The sequence below is a fragment of the Drosophila pseudoobscura genome, chromosome 2 (assembly GCF_009870125.1).
Source record: "Drosophila pseudoobscura strain MV-25-SWS-2005 chromosome 2, UCI_Dpse_MV25, whole genome shotgun sequence".
In the NCBI taxonomy this organism is placed as follows: Eukaryota; Metazoa; Arthropoda; class Insecta; order Diptera; family Drosophilidae; genus Drosophila; species Drosophila pseudoobscura.
This window is the reverse complement of record NC_046679.1, coordinates 129,727-146,198: the sequence shown is the minus strand read 5'-3', so window position 1 is coordinate 146,198 and position 16,472 is coordinate 129,727. Positions and strand designations below refer to the sequence as shown.

The 16,472-nt window shown below is 50.8% G+C and overlaps 1 protein-coding gene across 4 annotated transcripts; it reads left to right on the top strand.

Annotated features, from left to right (window-relative positions):
• Window positions 1–8,706: 8,706 nt before the first annotated feature.
• LOC26532503 (uncharacterized) lies at window positions 8,707–9,627 on the top strand. Of its 4 annotated transcripts, none has more exons than XM_033379387.1 (4): window positions 8,707–8,822; window positions 8,894–9,015; window positions 9,091–9,235; window positions 9,299–9,389. In XM_033379387.1, the coding sequence occupies exons 1-4, from the start codon at window positions 8,764–8,766 to the stop codon at window positions 9,336–9,338; spliced, it is 366 nt and encodes a 121-aa protein (XP_033235278.1). In that variant the 5' UTR covers window positions 8,707–8,763; the 3' UTR covers window positions 9,339–9,389. The 4 variants fall into 4 exon arrangements, with proteins under 4 accessions (XP_033235278.1, XP_033235248.1, XP_033235211.1 ...); XM_033379357.1 differs by having other exon boundaries at window positions 8,894–9,030; XM_033379320.1 differs by lacking the exon at window positions 8,707–8,822 and adding an exon at window positions 9,504–9,627 and having other exon boundaries at window positions 8,880–9,015; window positions 9,299–9,444.
• The last annotated feature ends 6,845 nt before the right edge of the window (window positions 9,628–16,472 follow it).

Sequence of the window (16,472 nt, the reverse complement as noted above, 5' to 3'; positions counted from 1 at the left end):
GGCGTCTGATCGGTGGATATATCGTTTATAGCTGCTGCAATTGCCAGGCCCAGTTGCTCTAATCGTTGCCTTCTGCTGCTGATCGTCAAGTCTATTGTGGCTATAGGAGCAGGCTCCAGTAACCTCCGTCTTGGCAGAATAACCTCGGTGTAATAGTTAAACTCTGATGGCGGCGACACTGGGCGATCCATCCTGATCAGCATCCTCCGCATTTCGTCTAGGTTTCGGTCATGGCTGATTTGGTCTTCTTCTGTGTACGGGCGCTGGTTAGGGATCATCTCAATTCGGTTCCATTCGTGTTTCGCGAGTTCTTTGGGAAGGTGTTTGGCAAGATACTCGGAATACCGGGGTCTAGAGATTCGGTGCGGTACATACGGGTCATTGACCACTTTGGCTGCCTCAATGTTGTGGTGGGATCTCATCTGCTCCGTGTACCTCTTGCATGTCCTCTCGTAGACTGCCTCTACCGTGTCCACTTCCAGGTCCCTGTGAATGGTGTCGTTCCTGACGTACCATGGCGCATTACAAATCAGTCGAAGGGTCTTGTTCTGCTCGACTTGGATTCGTCCAAATTCTGCGCTGGTAGCTAATGGACCCCATACGGCCAATGTGTACTGCCAGATCGGTGCGATCATCTGCTTGTACAACATTACCTTTGTGTTGAGGTTCAATTTGCTGTTTGTGTTCAGGAGCCAGCGCAGTCTTTGGACCCTTGCCCTGACCTTGGTGACGACGTTTGTAATGTGTTGATGGAACTGTAGCTTAGCATCCAGCTTGACCCCCAGGTATGAGTGCACGGCGACGCTACTGATTCGCTGGTCGGCGATGTGCGGCTGCAACTCATCATCTGGCTGCTGGATCGAGCGCAACGTATGCACTATGTGCACAGTTTTAGAAGCGTTGATGGTGATGCCCCATTTCTTTGCCCAGTTGGAGATGCAGTGCAGGAAGCGGTTGAGCTTGTTGGTGGCCATGAGCTGGTTCATACCAGTCGCCAGGATTGCTGTGTCGTCAGCATAGGTAGCCAGGAGCATACCCCTGTCGCGAGGAAGCGGCATATCGTGTGTATACAGGTTGTATAACACTGGCCCAAGTACGCTGCCCTGAGGAACGCCTGCTGCAATCTTTTTGTACCCTGACTTGACTCCGCCTGTGCATTCAACATAAAAGGACCGATCATCCAAATAGTGGGACAGGACTCTGTATAACGCTGCCGGCAACAACTGCTTCATTTTATGCTTCAACCCTGCATGCCAGACTCGGTCGAAGGCCTCCTGAATGTCCATGTATATGGCAGAGCAGTACAGGTTGTTCTCATATGTGGACAATATGAATTTCGAGACTCTCCCCAATTGGTGCTCAGCCGCGTGTACATGTCTGAAGCCAAACTGATGGTTTGGAATAGCCTCGACAAATCCATCAGCTTCCATCATCCTAGTCAGAATGAGTCGCTCAAACAATTTGGACAGGCCCGAAAGCAGACTGATAGGGCGATAAGATGCCAACTTATCGGCGGGTTTTCCTGGCTTGGGGATCATACTAACTGCCGCGTGTTTCCACCTGTTGGGGAAGCAGCCAATCCTGAGGGAGCTGTTGCATATAAGCGCGAAGTATAACAGAGCAGACTTAGGTAGAGCCTTTATTGTCCGGTTGTCGATCCTGTCCATTCCTGGGGCCTTTTTCAGCTTCAATACCTTGACCTGTGCCTCAATCTCCGGAAGAGTGATCGCCCTGAATCTCAAAGTGGGACCAGGGGATCCAGACTCTTCAAGGGACTCCTCGATGACTCGTATATCGGCTGCCGCGTTGGTCAGAATAGGCTTGAATCTCTGCTCAAGATGCCTCGCAAAGGACTCTGCCTTCTCCTCCGTGCTCTTACACCAGGGATCGTCTGCATTGTCATCTCCATCGGCGCAAAACTTTCGGACAGGCAAGTTGGCTGCTGGCTGCCGCTTCAATCCATTGGTCAATCTCCACAGCTTTGCCATGCTGTAGCGATCGGTGGGGTCGATTGAACCAATGATTGCGTCCGCGCGTCTGGCTTTGTCCGCTTCCAGCTCCTTGTGGATCCTGTTGCCAAGCATATTGAACAGCTGTCGCACTGCCGGGTCCTGATTCCGCTTCAGCATGTTCCTCAGGCGCCTCTTGGTGGCAATCATCAGCCGTATTCGATTGCTGACCTGGTACTCAGCTTGGACTCTAGGTCGGACGGGCCTCCTCAGACTGCTTGTGGCATGTTCAGCTGCCTCCAACACGTTCCTCTCCAGAATGCTAGCTGCGTCATCAACATCCTCTGCTGACCTGAGCTCAGTATTCAGATGGATGTGCGAGTCCAGCCACGATTGGAACCTCGAGATGCTGGCCCCTGGGGGCAAGAGGCGTCTCCTGTTCACCGCCTCCGCTGGAGACATGCTCAACTGAACCACCATTGGGAGATGATCAGATGAGAGGTCGTTCAGATGGGATATACGCAGCAACTCGTCCCTCACGCCCTTGTAGACCGCGAAGTCGATTGCAGATGGTGTATGCCGAGTATTGTAAGGGTAGTGAGTGGGAGATCCAGTAGCCAGAATGTTGCAGCTACTTTCTTGAACGGCCCTGAGCAGCTTTCCGCCTCTTCTACACGCCCTTGCGTTTCCCCACCACGAATTCTTCGCGTTCCAATCGCCGGCAGCAATGAATCTTGGCCCCAACTGACCAAACAATGCTAAGAAATCATCCTCAGTCCATTCCTGCATTGGGGGGCAGTAAATGGAAGAGACCACCAGTCGGCCACCATCAGGCAGGGTCAGAGTAGCGGATGCACACTGAATGTGGTCCGTCGTTATGTTAGGCAGGGCAATATGAAGGATTCCAGCTCTGATTAAGAGCAGGGATCCCCCACGACCAGTCCCAGATGGGTGATTGGCACCGTAAGTACAGTATCCATTGACGCTGAAGGTCTCTGAGTTTTTAAAATGAGACTCAGAGACCATCAGAACGTCAACTTCGTGTCTGCATGCAAATGCCGCAAGTTCGGCTGTCTTCCCTCGGAGTCCCGAGGCGTTCCAAAATACAATCTTTAGATTGCTGTGGTGGCGGGTAGAGTTACTGGGATTAGTATTAAACATTTCTGGCATATGAATTCGCCTGAATGCTGGCATATAGACAATCTGTTAATTTAGTCATTTGTTCAATTAATATATCCATTTTCCCTTCCAGTTTTTGAGTAGATTCAGCAGCGGCGGCCGCATGCTGGATCCGCTCCTGAGTCAGCAGGGTGATGAGATAGTCCAGTTTCTGGCTGAGCTCATCGCTAGAACGGACACTCTGACTGCTCACCACGGGCTGGAATCCAGTTGTGGTCGCTGCTGGCGGCACCGAATGCCATACTTGCCTCCCAGGAAGAGGCTGGGAATGACTCGCTGGTTGCCGTGTGCGGAGTGCATCGGCATAACTGCTCATTTGAGCTGGAGGAGCAGGAGCTCTTGCGCCAGAGCGCGCTCGCCGGCGGCTAGGTTGCTGCAGCGCTGGAAATCCCTGCTGGTTAATGACGGGTGGCTGGCGGGGACGCCGCAAACCCTGAGTGGCGGGTAAGGTAGGCATCGAAAGTTTATTTAGCATTTTGTTGGTCTGATCTAACCCATTTCTTCTTTTGTTGCAGTACTCCTTATACTTTATACAGCCACGGTAGCTGGCAACATGGGGACCATCACAATTTGCGCATTTCGGCACCTCCTCCCGCTTCTTGGGGCAGTCCTTAGGCTCGTGTTTATCGCCGCACTTCAGACAAATAACTGCTCGGTTGCAGTAATTCTTCGAGTGCCCAAACATCTGACACTTATGGCACTGAGGAACACCTGGCGCACGTATGGGCTTCTCCACCTTGATCCTTTGGCTGCAGATTGCCGTTAGCTCGTAGATATTATTGTTAATGTCCTGAGGCTCTAGCTCAACCTCGAACAGGTCCAGTGGCTCCTTTGTGAACCTTTTAAGTATATTGGCAATATGCCTCACCTTGTATCCGAGCCTTCCGAGCTGTTCACGCACCCAATCTGTGGGTGTGGAGCGGTGCAGGTGGCGTATAACAATACGCATTCCCCTCTCGCTTTTCAGGCGAAACGTGTGGTGTTCGACACCTTGTCCCTCATTTAGGAGCCGGATCAGGGCCCTATGTCCATCTATAGTGTGGCACATTACCTTTAAAGACCTATTAGCAGCCGGCCTGGTATCATATGTACCAGCGCCAATGGCCTTATCAAAGCACTGTAGTAGGGGAAAGATATCTGTGACATTAGGAATGTAAATAGGGGCTGGCCGCACAATTTTGGCGTCAGCAGTAGCAGCAGCATTGTTAGCGTGCGCAGTAGTAGGGGCAGGCGGGGGGGTGGTATGAGAAGTAGAGGGCCTGTTTGTGGGAACAGGTTCCTCGGCTTCCGTCTCTCCCTCGCTGCAGTCAGCATCCACATCCATATCAGCATCAGAAAGAATATTGTAATAGTTTGTACTCATCTGGTTTGGGTCCCGTTTCTCCTTCGAGGATACGATCCGTTTGACCATCTTGGCCGACACCTTTGTAATCGGCGAGGCCAGGGTGGTCGTCCGCTTCTTGTTACGGGCCTCCGACTCGGCCTTCAGCATGGCCATCACCTTCCTCTCCTTTGCGAGTTTTTCCCGCTGCTCCTTGAGAATCTCGTGCAGAGTCATCTGGCTCGGCACGGATGCTGCAAGGGCAGTAGGATTGGTAGCGTCAGCAGTGGCAGAACTGCCAGGGGCACAGGTAGCAGTAGAGGCAGCAGCAGCACGGGCAGCACCAGTAGAAACTGGTGTGCGTTGAGCAGCACCTACACGAGCCGCACTAGCATTACTAGGAACTGTAGTAACTGAAGGGCGTTTAGCTGCAGCGGCAGCTACGCGAGTAGGGGCGGTGGCTTTAGCAGCAGCACCAGGAATGGCAGCACAGGCAGTAGCAGCAGAGGCAGTAGCAGCAGAGGCTCTGGTCAGCATGGCAGAGGGGGGGGCTAGCAATGGCTTCACAGTGATCGGGGCCTGCATCAACTTGGCTGCAGCGGCAGCTGAGGTTGATGGCATGTCGCTGGTCAGATCTGCCAATGAGCTCGAGCGACAGGAAAGGGGGCGTAGATCACTCTGCGATATACCCGACATTGGTACCGAGGGGGAGAGAAGATCGATTTCGTTGTCCGAACACGGAGCACTCGAGGCCAAATTGGTCTTCTTTTTAGATTTAGGGCACGGTTTACGTACCATTGTTTGATGTTTGTAGCTTTTTTTTTGTGCAGCTAAACACAATTGTTAATATAGCGGAGGGGGGGGGTGGTCAGCAGCGGCTGAAGCCTACCCCACGTTTTTTCACTTTTGGCACTTTGGTTATGTAAGGCGGGTTTGTGGGAACTTGTACGCGGCACAACACTTCGTTGCCCGGAATGTATTTACTGAATATTGCACAGTGTATAATTATACATGTGCAATATTGTTTCGGGGATTTTGTGACTATTTTGGCTATTTAATAATTAATTATTGCGGAACGTTTTTTGATGTGTCTTTTGATGTGTCGTATGCAGCGGAGGCGATACGTAACTATCATAACGCAACGTAACCCGGCTCGAGCCTTGGCCTGACCAGCAGGTTAGGGGAGCCAGGGCTACGTTACGCTATGTGGACTTTATTGTACAGATACTTTCAACTAGCATTTAAGGTACAAACTAATGGGGCTGTTAATATATAAATGTATGTATACAGCTGTCTACAGGCTGCTGTGAGCAGCCGTAGGCAGCAAATACAATGCTTTTTTTTTTTACAGCATGAATTCTCTTCTGCCAGCAGTTCTGCCGGCGCAATCATCTTTTTGTGTAAGTCTCTCCGCCTTGGTAAACAGTCCGTTTGCCATAGGGGGGAGGGGGAGTGGGTAGAGCTAAAGCATAATGCTCTTGACTTAGACTAGGTTTAGGTTTATATATAGGCTATAATTAAGGGGAAACATATTGGTTGCCTTACATTGGCATTGGGCGATTATGTATATATGTATGTTATTTATTCTAATTATTGTCTATTTCCTTTTGTCTTGTTTTTGTATCTCCTCTGCCCACTGGTCCGGGGCAGCCAGAGCTATTGCTTCTTTTGTTTCTTTCTTCGTTTTTCTTTTTCTTGTTGTTCCGCCCTCTGGTCCGGGGCAGCCAGCATTGGGTTGAGTCTGTGTGGATGTGTGTATGTGCGTGTGTGGTTGTGCGCAGCAGACGGTTGTCTCGGCAGTGGAGATGGCAGAAATTCACCACCTTCCAGTTGTTGTTGTCTTCTCGCTTCCTCTCAGGGACTTCACTGGCGGCAATTTGAGATCTGTAGGAGAAGGAGGAGACAGAAATTGCGCAGCAGAAATGCTAACGCTCATAGTTGTGGAACAGCGGCGCCTTGGTCGGACGCGTTTTTTGGCAGTCGGTCGCATGAGTCTTCTACTCTTTTTAAGTTCGCAGTTGTCCATTACTATGTCGCTAGTTGCTCGGTTTAGGAAGATGTTAATCAGTGTGTTCATTCCGTAACGGCCGTTTCGGTGTCTTCTTTGTCCGTGGCATTCGTCGCGCTCGCATATATTTGTGGTTTCTTTCGTGCGTTTGTGTGCTCTGTGTACAAATGTGGCAGCCATGGTTGTTGCATTCTTAGGGGCTGTACGGGACTTTTCTGGCGGTAAGTTTTCACTGCTACTGAGCATTTTGGTGGACGTTTTCAGCGCTTCTTGTTCCTGTTGCTGGTGGTGGTTGATTCTCATGGGCATTTGCGTTAGTGAGTGTGTGTGTGCCTCCATTGCCTTGGCCGTTCTCGCTGTGCCGCGAATGTGAGTCAGGCATCTGTTCGGTGGATATCTCGTTTAACGCTGCTTCAATTGCCAGGCCCAGTTGCTCTAATCGTTGCCTTCTGCTGCTGACCGTCAAGTCTATTGTGGCTATGGGAGCAGGCTCCAGTAACCTCCGTCTTGGCAGAATAACCTCGGTGTAATAGTTAAACTCTGATGGCGGCGACACTGGGCGATCCATCCTGATCAGCATCCTCCGCATTTCATCGAGGTTCCTGTCGTGGCTGATTTGGTCCTCCTCCGTGTACGGGCGCTGGTTAGGGATAATCTCAATACGGTTCCATTGATGTTTCGCGAGTTCCTTGGGGAGGTGTCTGCTGAGATACTCGGAATACCGGGGTCTTGCCACTCTATGCGGTACATAGGGGTCATTGACCACTTTGGCTGCCTCGATGTTGTGGTGGGATCTCATTTGTTCCGAGTATCTTTTGCAAGCCCTCTCGTAGACTGCCTCGACCGTGTCCACTTCCAGGTCCCTGTGGATGGTGTCGTTCCTCACGTACCATGGAGCGTTACACATCAATCGAAGGGTCTTGTTCTGCTCAACCTGGATCCGTCCAAATTCTGCGCTGGTAGCTAATGGACCCCATACGGCCAATGTGTACTGCCAGATCGGTGCAATCATCTGCTTGTACAACATTACCTTTGTGTTGAGGTTCAATTTGCTGTTTGTGTTCAGGAGCCAGCGCAGTTTTTGGACCCTTGCCCTGACCTTGGTGACGACGTTGGTGATGTGTGTGTGGAACTGCAGCTTGGCGTCCAGCTTGACCCCCAGATAGGAATGCACGGCGACGCTACTGATTCGCTGGTCGGCGATGTGCGGCTGCAAATCATCTACTGGCTGCTGGATCGAGCGCAACGTATGCACTATATGCACAGTTTTGGACGCGTTGATGGTGATGCCCCATTGCTTTGCCCAGTTGGAGATGCTGTGCAGGAATCGGTTGAGCTTATTGGTCGCCATGAGCTGGTTCATGCCAGTCGCCAGGATTGCCGTGTCGTCAGCATAAGTGGCCAAGAGCATTTTTTTTTTTTTTCGATGTAATTAGATGCGCGTGCACGCCTACGATGCGCACACTCGCCCGCCAGCTTCGCTACTGGCGGAGTTTATTTCCAGCTTTTCTTATTACCTTTACATCGGCAATTTACATTTAAGCTTAACTAACAACAATGATGTTCTTTTGAATTTTTGCGGGCAATTGACATTAACATTACTTTAACATTAACATCTACAGACATGTTTACATTCTATCAGTATTACAGTCTGGTAGCCCTATTTTGACATTCGCAACAATTGACGTGCATTTATACAAACAGGTGGTCACAAAGAGATAAGTATTGAACAAATTGCAACGTTAATGACATTTATAGACTAATTTAATTCTATTTATTTTCTATTTCAGGTACTGGAGGATCATCGTCGTCGTCTGGAGCAGTGAGGATGGCACAGGGCCCATCCGCTTCAGCGCTGGATGTGTACGTGTATGTGATGTAGCAGATCACGCATCTGCGGCATCAGAATTGGCAGAGGCTGGGTCCAGGAGTTGGCGTGAATGGAGATGGAGTTTGATGAGCGACTCTGGTCCGGCCGCCCACGTTGCCTCTACCTGGAGAACTGGGGATTGACACTGGTCCGGCCAATCGGGGTACGTTGGCCAGTGGAAATGGCCGCAGTGGAGATGGCCGCAAATGAGTGCGGATTGGCTGCATCCAAGTGGCTCTGGTCCGGCCACCCAGGATGCACTGTCGATGTAGATGGAGATGGAGATGGCGCGCTGGCCATTGTCGTCTGTATTGGCTGGCCTCGTCGTTGGATTGCTGCTGCTGCTGTTTTGTGAGGATGATGGCGTGACGTCCGGCCATCGGTTGACGGCAGCATAATCGGATTGGCGTCCAAATTGGGCCCAACTTGCAACAAAATGTTGCGGTTGGTGGCGAGGCAGGTACTGGAGAGGCTGATCTGTGAGTGTATTGACAGGTAAGTGTGATTAGTAAAAGTATTGGCTATTTTGTGTTGATGCGTGAATTGATGTTTTTTCTTCTTTTTAGCGGCAGCCTGGATGTTGATGGCGACGGCGATAGGGCCTTCAATTTCGCCCATTTGGCAAGAATTGGATGGCGAAATTGGTGTGGCAGCTGCGGGAGAGGCAGCTCTATCGGAGGCGTGGCAGGTACGTATGTTTTGAGTGAGTTTGGACCATTTTGTGTTGAAGTGTGTATTGATGTTTTTTTTTTTCTCCTTTTAGCGGCAGCCTGTGGTCTGGATGTTGTTGGCGACGGCGATAGGGCCTTCAAATTTCGCCCATTTGGCAGGAATTGGATGGCGAAATTGGTGTGGCAACTGCTGGAGAGGCAGCTCTATCGGAGGCGTGGCAGGTACGTATGTTTTGAGTGAGTTTGGACCATTTTGTGTTGAAGTGTGAATTGATGTTTTTTTTTTTTTTCTCCTTTTAGCGGCAGCCTGTGGTCTGGATGTTGTTGGCGACGGCGATAGGGCCTTCAAATTTCGCCCATTTGGCAGGAATTGGATGGCGAAATTGGTGTGGCAACTGCTGGAGAGGCAGCTCTATCGGAGGCGTGGCAGGTACGTATGGTTTTGTGTATGTTTGGACCATTTTGTGTTGATGTGTGTATTGACGTCATTTTGGTTTGTTTACAGTGGCTGCTCTGGACCTGTGCGGTGGATTGTCAGGAGCGTCGTCAATAAATCCTTAAATGTCGTCCAATTGGCATCAGATGTGTGGTGTTGATGACGGGGCAGCTGCTGGAGGGGCAGATCTGTCGGAGGCGTGGCAGGTACGTGTGATTATTTTGAGTTTTGTCCATATTTTGTTGGTATGCGAATTGACGTCATTTTGTATTATTTCAGTGGCTGCTCTGGACCTGTGCGGTGGATTGTCAGGAGCGTCGTCGATATATTCCAGGAATGTCGTCAAATTAGCAGCAAAAGTTTGGTCTATTTGTCGTGGCATCTGCTGGTGGGGCAGCTCTGTCGATGGCGTGTCAGGTGAGTACGTATTGGTTATGTGAGTTGATGTTTTCCATCTGTTTTTAGTGGCTGCCTCAGGACCGACTTTTGGGCTCATCAAAAGTAGTCAGAGTAGTAGCTATCGTAGTCGTCTAGGATATCCGCTATCTCGTCGTCAACTGAATCGTCGTCCGTCCACTGGTCGTCGCCATCGTCGCTGAGTGCTTCGCAGTCCATATCAGAGTCCTCCGGTACGGCTGCGGCGTCAGGTTGTGAATTGGCGGCGGGCCTTGTAGGTGTTGGTGCTGCTGCTGGTGCTGCTGTTGGTGCTGCTGCTGGTGACTGTGTTGGAGGATTGGCCGCTGCTGAGCCACCGCCCTTTGCCTCCGTCAGGCTTGCAGTTAATGTGGTAAGTTCTTGAAGTCGTTTCTCCAAGTTTTCTATTTTAACTGCATACTCTTTTAGGAGTCCCACACACTTGCCATCGCATTGGACGGCTGGCTGCTGCTGATGCTGGGGATTTCTCGGCGTCTGGAAACGGTTTGGAGTTGGTTGCACCCGTTGATCGCGCTGGCATTGGCGCCCCTTGGCCTGTGGCTGGGAATGATGGCCGCGATGCTGGTGCTGCTGCTGGTGCTGCCGACCCAAATTGTGTCCGCGCTGCTGCTGTTTTTGTTTATGTTGCTGCTGCTGCTCTTCCCTTAGCTTTTCCTGGATCTTGGCCAAATGATTTTCAGCCGGATTGGCTTGCGCACCTCGGCTATACAAGGGCCTGCGAGTGGTGGGCGTTGCTGCTGCTGCTGCAGCTGGTGTTGGTGCTGCTGGTTTGGCCGCCTGTCTGCCGCTTGAATGCTGCTGTTGCTGTTGATGTTGTGGCCGCTTCTTTTGTGATGGCTGCTGCTGCTTGGGGGCGGGGATATGAGGCTGCTGTTGATGGGAAGGGCGACGACTGCTGTTCGGCTGTTGCCGTTCTGCCGCGCGTGGCTGCTGCTCAGCATTCCCGGACCGCAACACCCTGCTGTAGGAAGGCCTGCCATTGTCTCTGGTGCCTGTGTTTGCTGTCTGCTGTTGTTGCTGGGATTGGGATTGGCGACTCGGCTGCTGAGTTTGTGGGCGTTGTTGGTCAGTTGGCTGCTGTGGCTGCTGGCGTTGCTGTTGATACTGCTGCCGCTGCTGCTCAGCGATGAGCCTGTTTGCCCTTAGATGGCTGCGGGCCTTTTTGTAGGCGGGACAACCCTTGTAGCAGCTCACGTGCTTGCCGCTACAGTTGACGCATTTGGGATCCTCCTGCCTGGGTTTCCTGCATGCTGTTGTGGGGTGATCTCCTGCGCATTTCATACACTTGTATGGCCGCCTGCAATAGTTCTTAGTATGCCCAAACTCCTGGCACCGATGGCACTGCGCTGGGTCGCGTGGCTTGGCTTGTCTCACTATGGAGACGCATTGATTGGCCAGTTGCTTAATCTCGAGTATTGCCTCGTGGCCGCCATCCGCCTTGGGCTGAATTTCGACCTCAAAAATATTTAAAGGCCTCCCATTAAAGCGGTGTTTTAATCCTCGGATAAACCTGGCAGTGTATCCGAGTCGTTCCAGCTCCTCAGAGATCCAGCTGCTGGGCGTGGTGTGGTGTAAGTGCCGCACTATTACACGATAGCCCCTTTCGCTGCGCGGCTGGTGTGTGTGCAGTTGGGTGCTGTCTTCTGCAAGGGCGTTCTGTATGGCGTTGTAGGTTGTCATGTCGCCGCAGTGGACTCTGAGTCCACTGTTGGTCATCGTTTTCGTAGTGAATTTCCCCACATTTGGATTTATTGTTAATTTATTAATTAGGGGTACAATTGCAGGCACCAGGGGCAGGAAGATTGTAGGGACCTTGGTGCTGCGTAATGGCGATTGGACAGGCGGTAAATTTATATTGATTGCTGGTTGATGTTGTGTCTGATGGCTGATGTTGCGGCTGATGTTGCGTTCAGACTCCTCCCTTTGAGGCTCCCTATGTTGGACCTCACTTGGTGGGACCGGAACCTCAGTATTTGGCGGTGTGCTTGTTTGGCCAGCATCTGACTCCATCTGCCGAGTCTCATGATGCAGCCTTTTCGCGAATTGGCTCTTGAACATGGGCGTGTCCAGAGTGAGGCAGGTGAAGTCATCGTCCTCTGTATCCGTTTCGATCGCCGCGCATCTTCTTTTGAGCGGCGAGCGAAACGAATTTGTTGTCAGGTTGGTCTTTGTTATAGGGGTAATGAGCAGGGGCGAGGGCATTTCATTGTCCAATAGCGGGGGAACGCTATTTAGCCATTCATTTACCAGCTGTGTTCTGGTATTAGGCCTTGTCTGTATATTTTGTTCGTCTGCCTGAATCAGGGTAGGCAGCAAGCATTTTCTGCTTCTGCTAGTATTTGTGCTTTCAGCTGTCGTCAAACGTTGTTGCTGTTGCTGGTCATTGTTTTTGGCATAAGTCAATGTGTTTGTTTTTGTTATGTTATTGGCGTAGGTCAGGCTAGCTTCGTTTGGTTTGCTGTTCTTGTGTGTGTTTGTGTTTTGATTCGGCGGGAGAGAGCAAGCATCTCTCTTTTTGTCATATGTGTGTGAGTGCATGTTTGGCGGCAAACGCTTTGGGGCTTGATGAGACGCGCCTCCGTTTTGATTTTGCGCCAAGGGTTCGGACGCTGAGAGAGCGCAAGCGTCGCTCTCTAAGATGCTTGTGTGAGTTGATTGCTTGTTTTTGTTTTCGCCAATGCTTTGGCGCGAAAACATATGGTTTTTGTGTGTCGTATGCAGCGGAGGCGATACGTAACTATCATAACGTAACGCAACCCGGCTCGAGCCTTGGCCTGACCAGCAGGTTAGGGGAGCCAGGGCTACGTTACGCTATGTGGACTTTATTGTACAGATACTTTTTTTTTGATGTGTCGTATGCAGCGGAGGCGATACGTAACTAACATAACGTAGCGTAACCCGGCTCGAGCCTTGGCCTGACCAGCAGGTTAGGGGAGCCAGGGCTACGTTACGTTATGTGGACTTTATTGTACAGATACTTTAAAAATAGCATTTAAGGTACAAATTATTGGGGCTGTTAATACATAAATGTTTGTATACAGCTGTCTACAGGCTGCTGTTAGCAGCCGTAGGCAGCAAATACAGTGCTTTTTTTTTTCAGCAAGAAATCTCTTCTGCCAGCAGTTCTGCCGGCGCAATCATCTTTTTGTAGAACTCTCTCCGCCTTGGTAAACAGTCCGTTTGCCAAAGGGGGGAGGGGAAGTGGGTAGAGTTAAAGCATAATACTCTAGACTTAGTTTAGATTTAAATGTAGACTATAATTAAGGGGGAACATATTGGTTGCCTTACATTGGCAGGGAGGGCGATTATGTATACATATATGTTATTTATTCTAATTATTGTCTTCTATTTATTTTTTTGTCTTCTTTTGATTCTCCTCTGCCCACTGGTCCGGGGCAGCCAGAGCTATTGTTTATTTTGTTTCTTCCTTCGTTTCTCCTTTCGTTACTGTTCCGCCCTCTGGTCCGGGGCGGCCAGCATTGGGTTGAGTGTCTGTGTGGATGTGTGTGTATGTGGTTTAGCGCAGCAGTCAGTTGTCTCGGCAGTGGAAATGGCAGAAATCTACCACCTTCCAGAAGTTGTTGTTGTCTTCTCTCTTCCTCTCAGGGAGATCACTGGCGCCAGTTCGGGATCTATAGGAGAAGGAGAAACAGAGATTGCGCAGCAGAAATGCTAACGCTCATAGTTTTGAACAGCGGCGCCTTGGTCGGACGCGTTTTTGGCAGTCGGTCGCATGAGTCTTCTACTCTTTTAAACAATTTGCAGCTGTCCATTTCCATGTCGCCAGTTGGTCGGTTCGGAGTGGTATTTGTCAGTGTTCTCATACCGCAACGGCTATTTGTCGCGCTCGCATATGCCTCTGTGTTTTTTTTTTCCGTGTGTGTGTGTATTCTGTGTACGAATGTGGCAGCCATGGTTGTTGCACTCTTAGGGGCTGAACGGGACTTTGCTGGCGGTAAGTCTTCATTGCTGCTGTACATTTTGGCTGCTGTTTTCTGTACTTATTCCTGTTGCTGGTGGTGGTTGATTCTCATGGGCATTTGTGTTGGTGTGTGTGTGTGAGCTTCCATTGTCTTGGCCGTTATCGCTGTGCCGCGAATGTGTGTCAGGCAACTGTTCGGTGGTTATCTCGTTTAAAGCTGCTTCCATTGCCAGGCCCAATTGCTCCAGTCGCTGCCTTCTGCTGCTGATCGTCAAATCTACCGTAGCTATGGGAGCAGGCTCCAGTAACCTCCGTCTTGGCAGAATAACCTCGGTGTAGTAGTTAAACTCTTGTGGTGGCGACACTGGGCGATCCATCCTGATCAGCATCCTTCGCATGTCATCAAGGTTTCTGTCGTGGCTGATTTGGTCTACTTCTGTGTATGGGCGCTGGTTGGGGATCATTTCGATGCGGTTCCATTCGTGTTTCGCGAGTTCTTTGGGAAGGTGTTTGGCAAGATACTCGGAATACCGGGGTCTAGTGATTCGGTGCGGTACATACGGGTCGTTGACCACTTTGGCTGCCTCAATGTTGTGGTGGGACCTCATTTGCTCCGTGTACCTCTTGCATGTCCTCTCGTATACTGCCTCGACCGTGTCCACTTCCAGGTCCCTGTGAATGGTGTCGTTCCTGACGTACCATGGCGCATTACAAATCAGTCGAAGGGTCTTGTTCTGCTCGACTTGGATTCGTCCAAATTCTGCGCTGGTAGCTAATGGACCCCATACGGCCAATGTGTACTGCCAGATCGGTGCGATCATCTGCTTGTACAACATTACCTTTGTGTTGAGGTTCAATTTGCTGTTTGTGTTCAGGAGCCAGCGCAGTTTTTGGACCCTTGCCCTGACCTTTGTGATGACGTTTGTAATGTGCATGTGAAACTGAAGCTTAGCATCCAGCTTGACCCCCAGATATGAATGCACGGCGACGCTACTGATTCGCTGGTCGGCGATGTGCGGCTGCAAATCATCATCTGGCTGCTGGATCGAGCGCAATGTGTGCACTATATGCACAGTTTTGGAGGCATTGATGGTGATGCCCCATTGCTTTGCCCAGTTGGAGATGCTGAGCAGGAAGCGGTTGAGCTTTTGGGTAGCCATGAGCTGATTCATGCCAGTCGCCAGGATTGCTGTGTCGTCAGCATAGGTAGCCAAGAGCATACCCCTGTCGCGAGGAAGCGGCATGTCGTATGTATACAGATTGTATAGAACTGGCCCAAGTACGCTGCCCTGAGGAACGCCTGCTGCAATCTTTTTGTACCCTGACTTGACTCCGCCTGTGCATTCCACATAGAAAGTTCGATCGTCCAAGTAGTGGGACAAGACTCTGTATATTGCTGCCGGCAACAGCTGCTTCATCTTGTACTTCAGGCCCGAATGCCAGACTCGGTCGAATGCCTCCTGTATGTCCATGTAGATGGCTGAGCAGTACAGGTTGTTCTCATATGTGGACAGAATGAACTTCGAGACTCTCCCCAATTGGTGTTCAGCCGCGTGCACCTGTCTGAAGCCGAACTGATGGTTTGGAATAGCCTCGACAAATCCATCAGCTTCCATCATCCTGGTCAGAATGAGACGCTCAAACAGTTTCGACAGACCCGAAAGCAGACTGATAGGGCGATAAGATGCCAACTTATCGGCGGGTTTTCCTGGCTTGGGGATCATGCTAACAGCCGCGTGCTTCCATCTGTTAGGAAAACAACCAATCCTAAGGGAGCTGTTGCATATGAGTGCAAAATACAGGAGAGCAGACTTGGGTAGAGCTTTTATAGTCCGATTGTCGATCCTGTCCATTCCTGGGGCCTTTTTCACCTTCAGTACCTTGACCTGTGCCTCAATCTCAGGAAGAGTGATCGCCCTGAATCTCAAATTGGGACCAGGGGATCCAAACTCTTCAAGGGACTCCTCGATGACTCGTATATCGGCTGCCGCGCTGGTCAGTACAGGCTTGAATCTCTGCTCCAGATGCCTCGCAAAGGACTCTGCCTTCTCCTCAGTGCTCTTGCACCAGGGATCGTCTGCATTATTCTCTCCATCCGCACAAAACTTCCTCACAGGCAAATTGGCTGCTGGCTGCCGCTTCAATCCATTGGTCAATCTCCACAGCTTTGCCATGCTGTAGCGATCAGTGGGATCGATTGAACCAATGATTGCGTCCGCGCGTCTGGCTTTGTCCGCTTCTAGCTCCTTGTGGATCCTGTTGGCTAGCATGTTGTACAGGTGCCGCACTGCTGGGTCATGGTTCCGCTTCAGCATATTCCTTAGGCGCCTCTTGGTGGCAATCATCAGCCGTATGCGATTGCTGACCTGGTACTCAGCTTGGGCTCTAGGTCGGACGGGCCTCCTCAAACTGCTTGTGGCATGTTCCGCTGCCTCCAACACGTTCCTCTCTAGGATATTGGCTGCATCATCGACATCCTCTGCTGACCTGAGCTCAGTATTCAGATGGATGTGTGAGTCGAGCCAAGATTGGAACCTCGATATGCTGGCCCCTGGGGGCAAGAGGCGTCTCCTGTTCACCGCCTCGGCTGGAGACATGCTCAGCTGAATCACCATTGGGAGATGATCAGATGAGAGGTCATTCAGATGGGAGATATGCAGCAACTCATCCCTCACGCCCTT

What these genes read in the sequence shown, in the direction of transcription:
- LOC26532503 (XM_033379299.1), top strand. Translation starts at nt 8,905, where the DNA reads ATGTTGATGGCGACGGCGATAGGGCCTTCAATTTCGCCCATTTGGCAA. An exon ending in GGCAGGTACGTATGTTTTGA is followed by an intron (nt 9,236 to 9,298) that starts GTGAGTTTGGAC and finishes TTCTCCTTTTAG; the next exon opens with CGGCAGCCTGTGGTCTGGAT. An exon ending in CTCTATCGGAGGCGTGGCAG is followed by an intron (nt 9,429 to 9,503) that starts GTACGTATGGTT and finishes GTTTGTTTACAG; the next exon opens with TGGCTGCTCTGGACCTGTGC.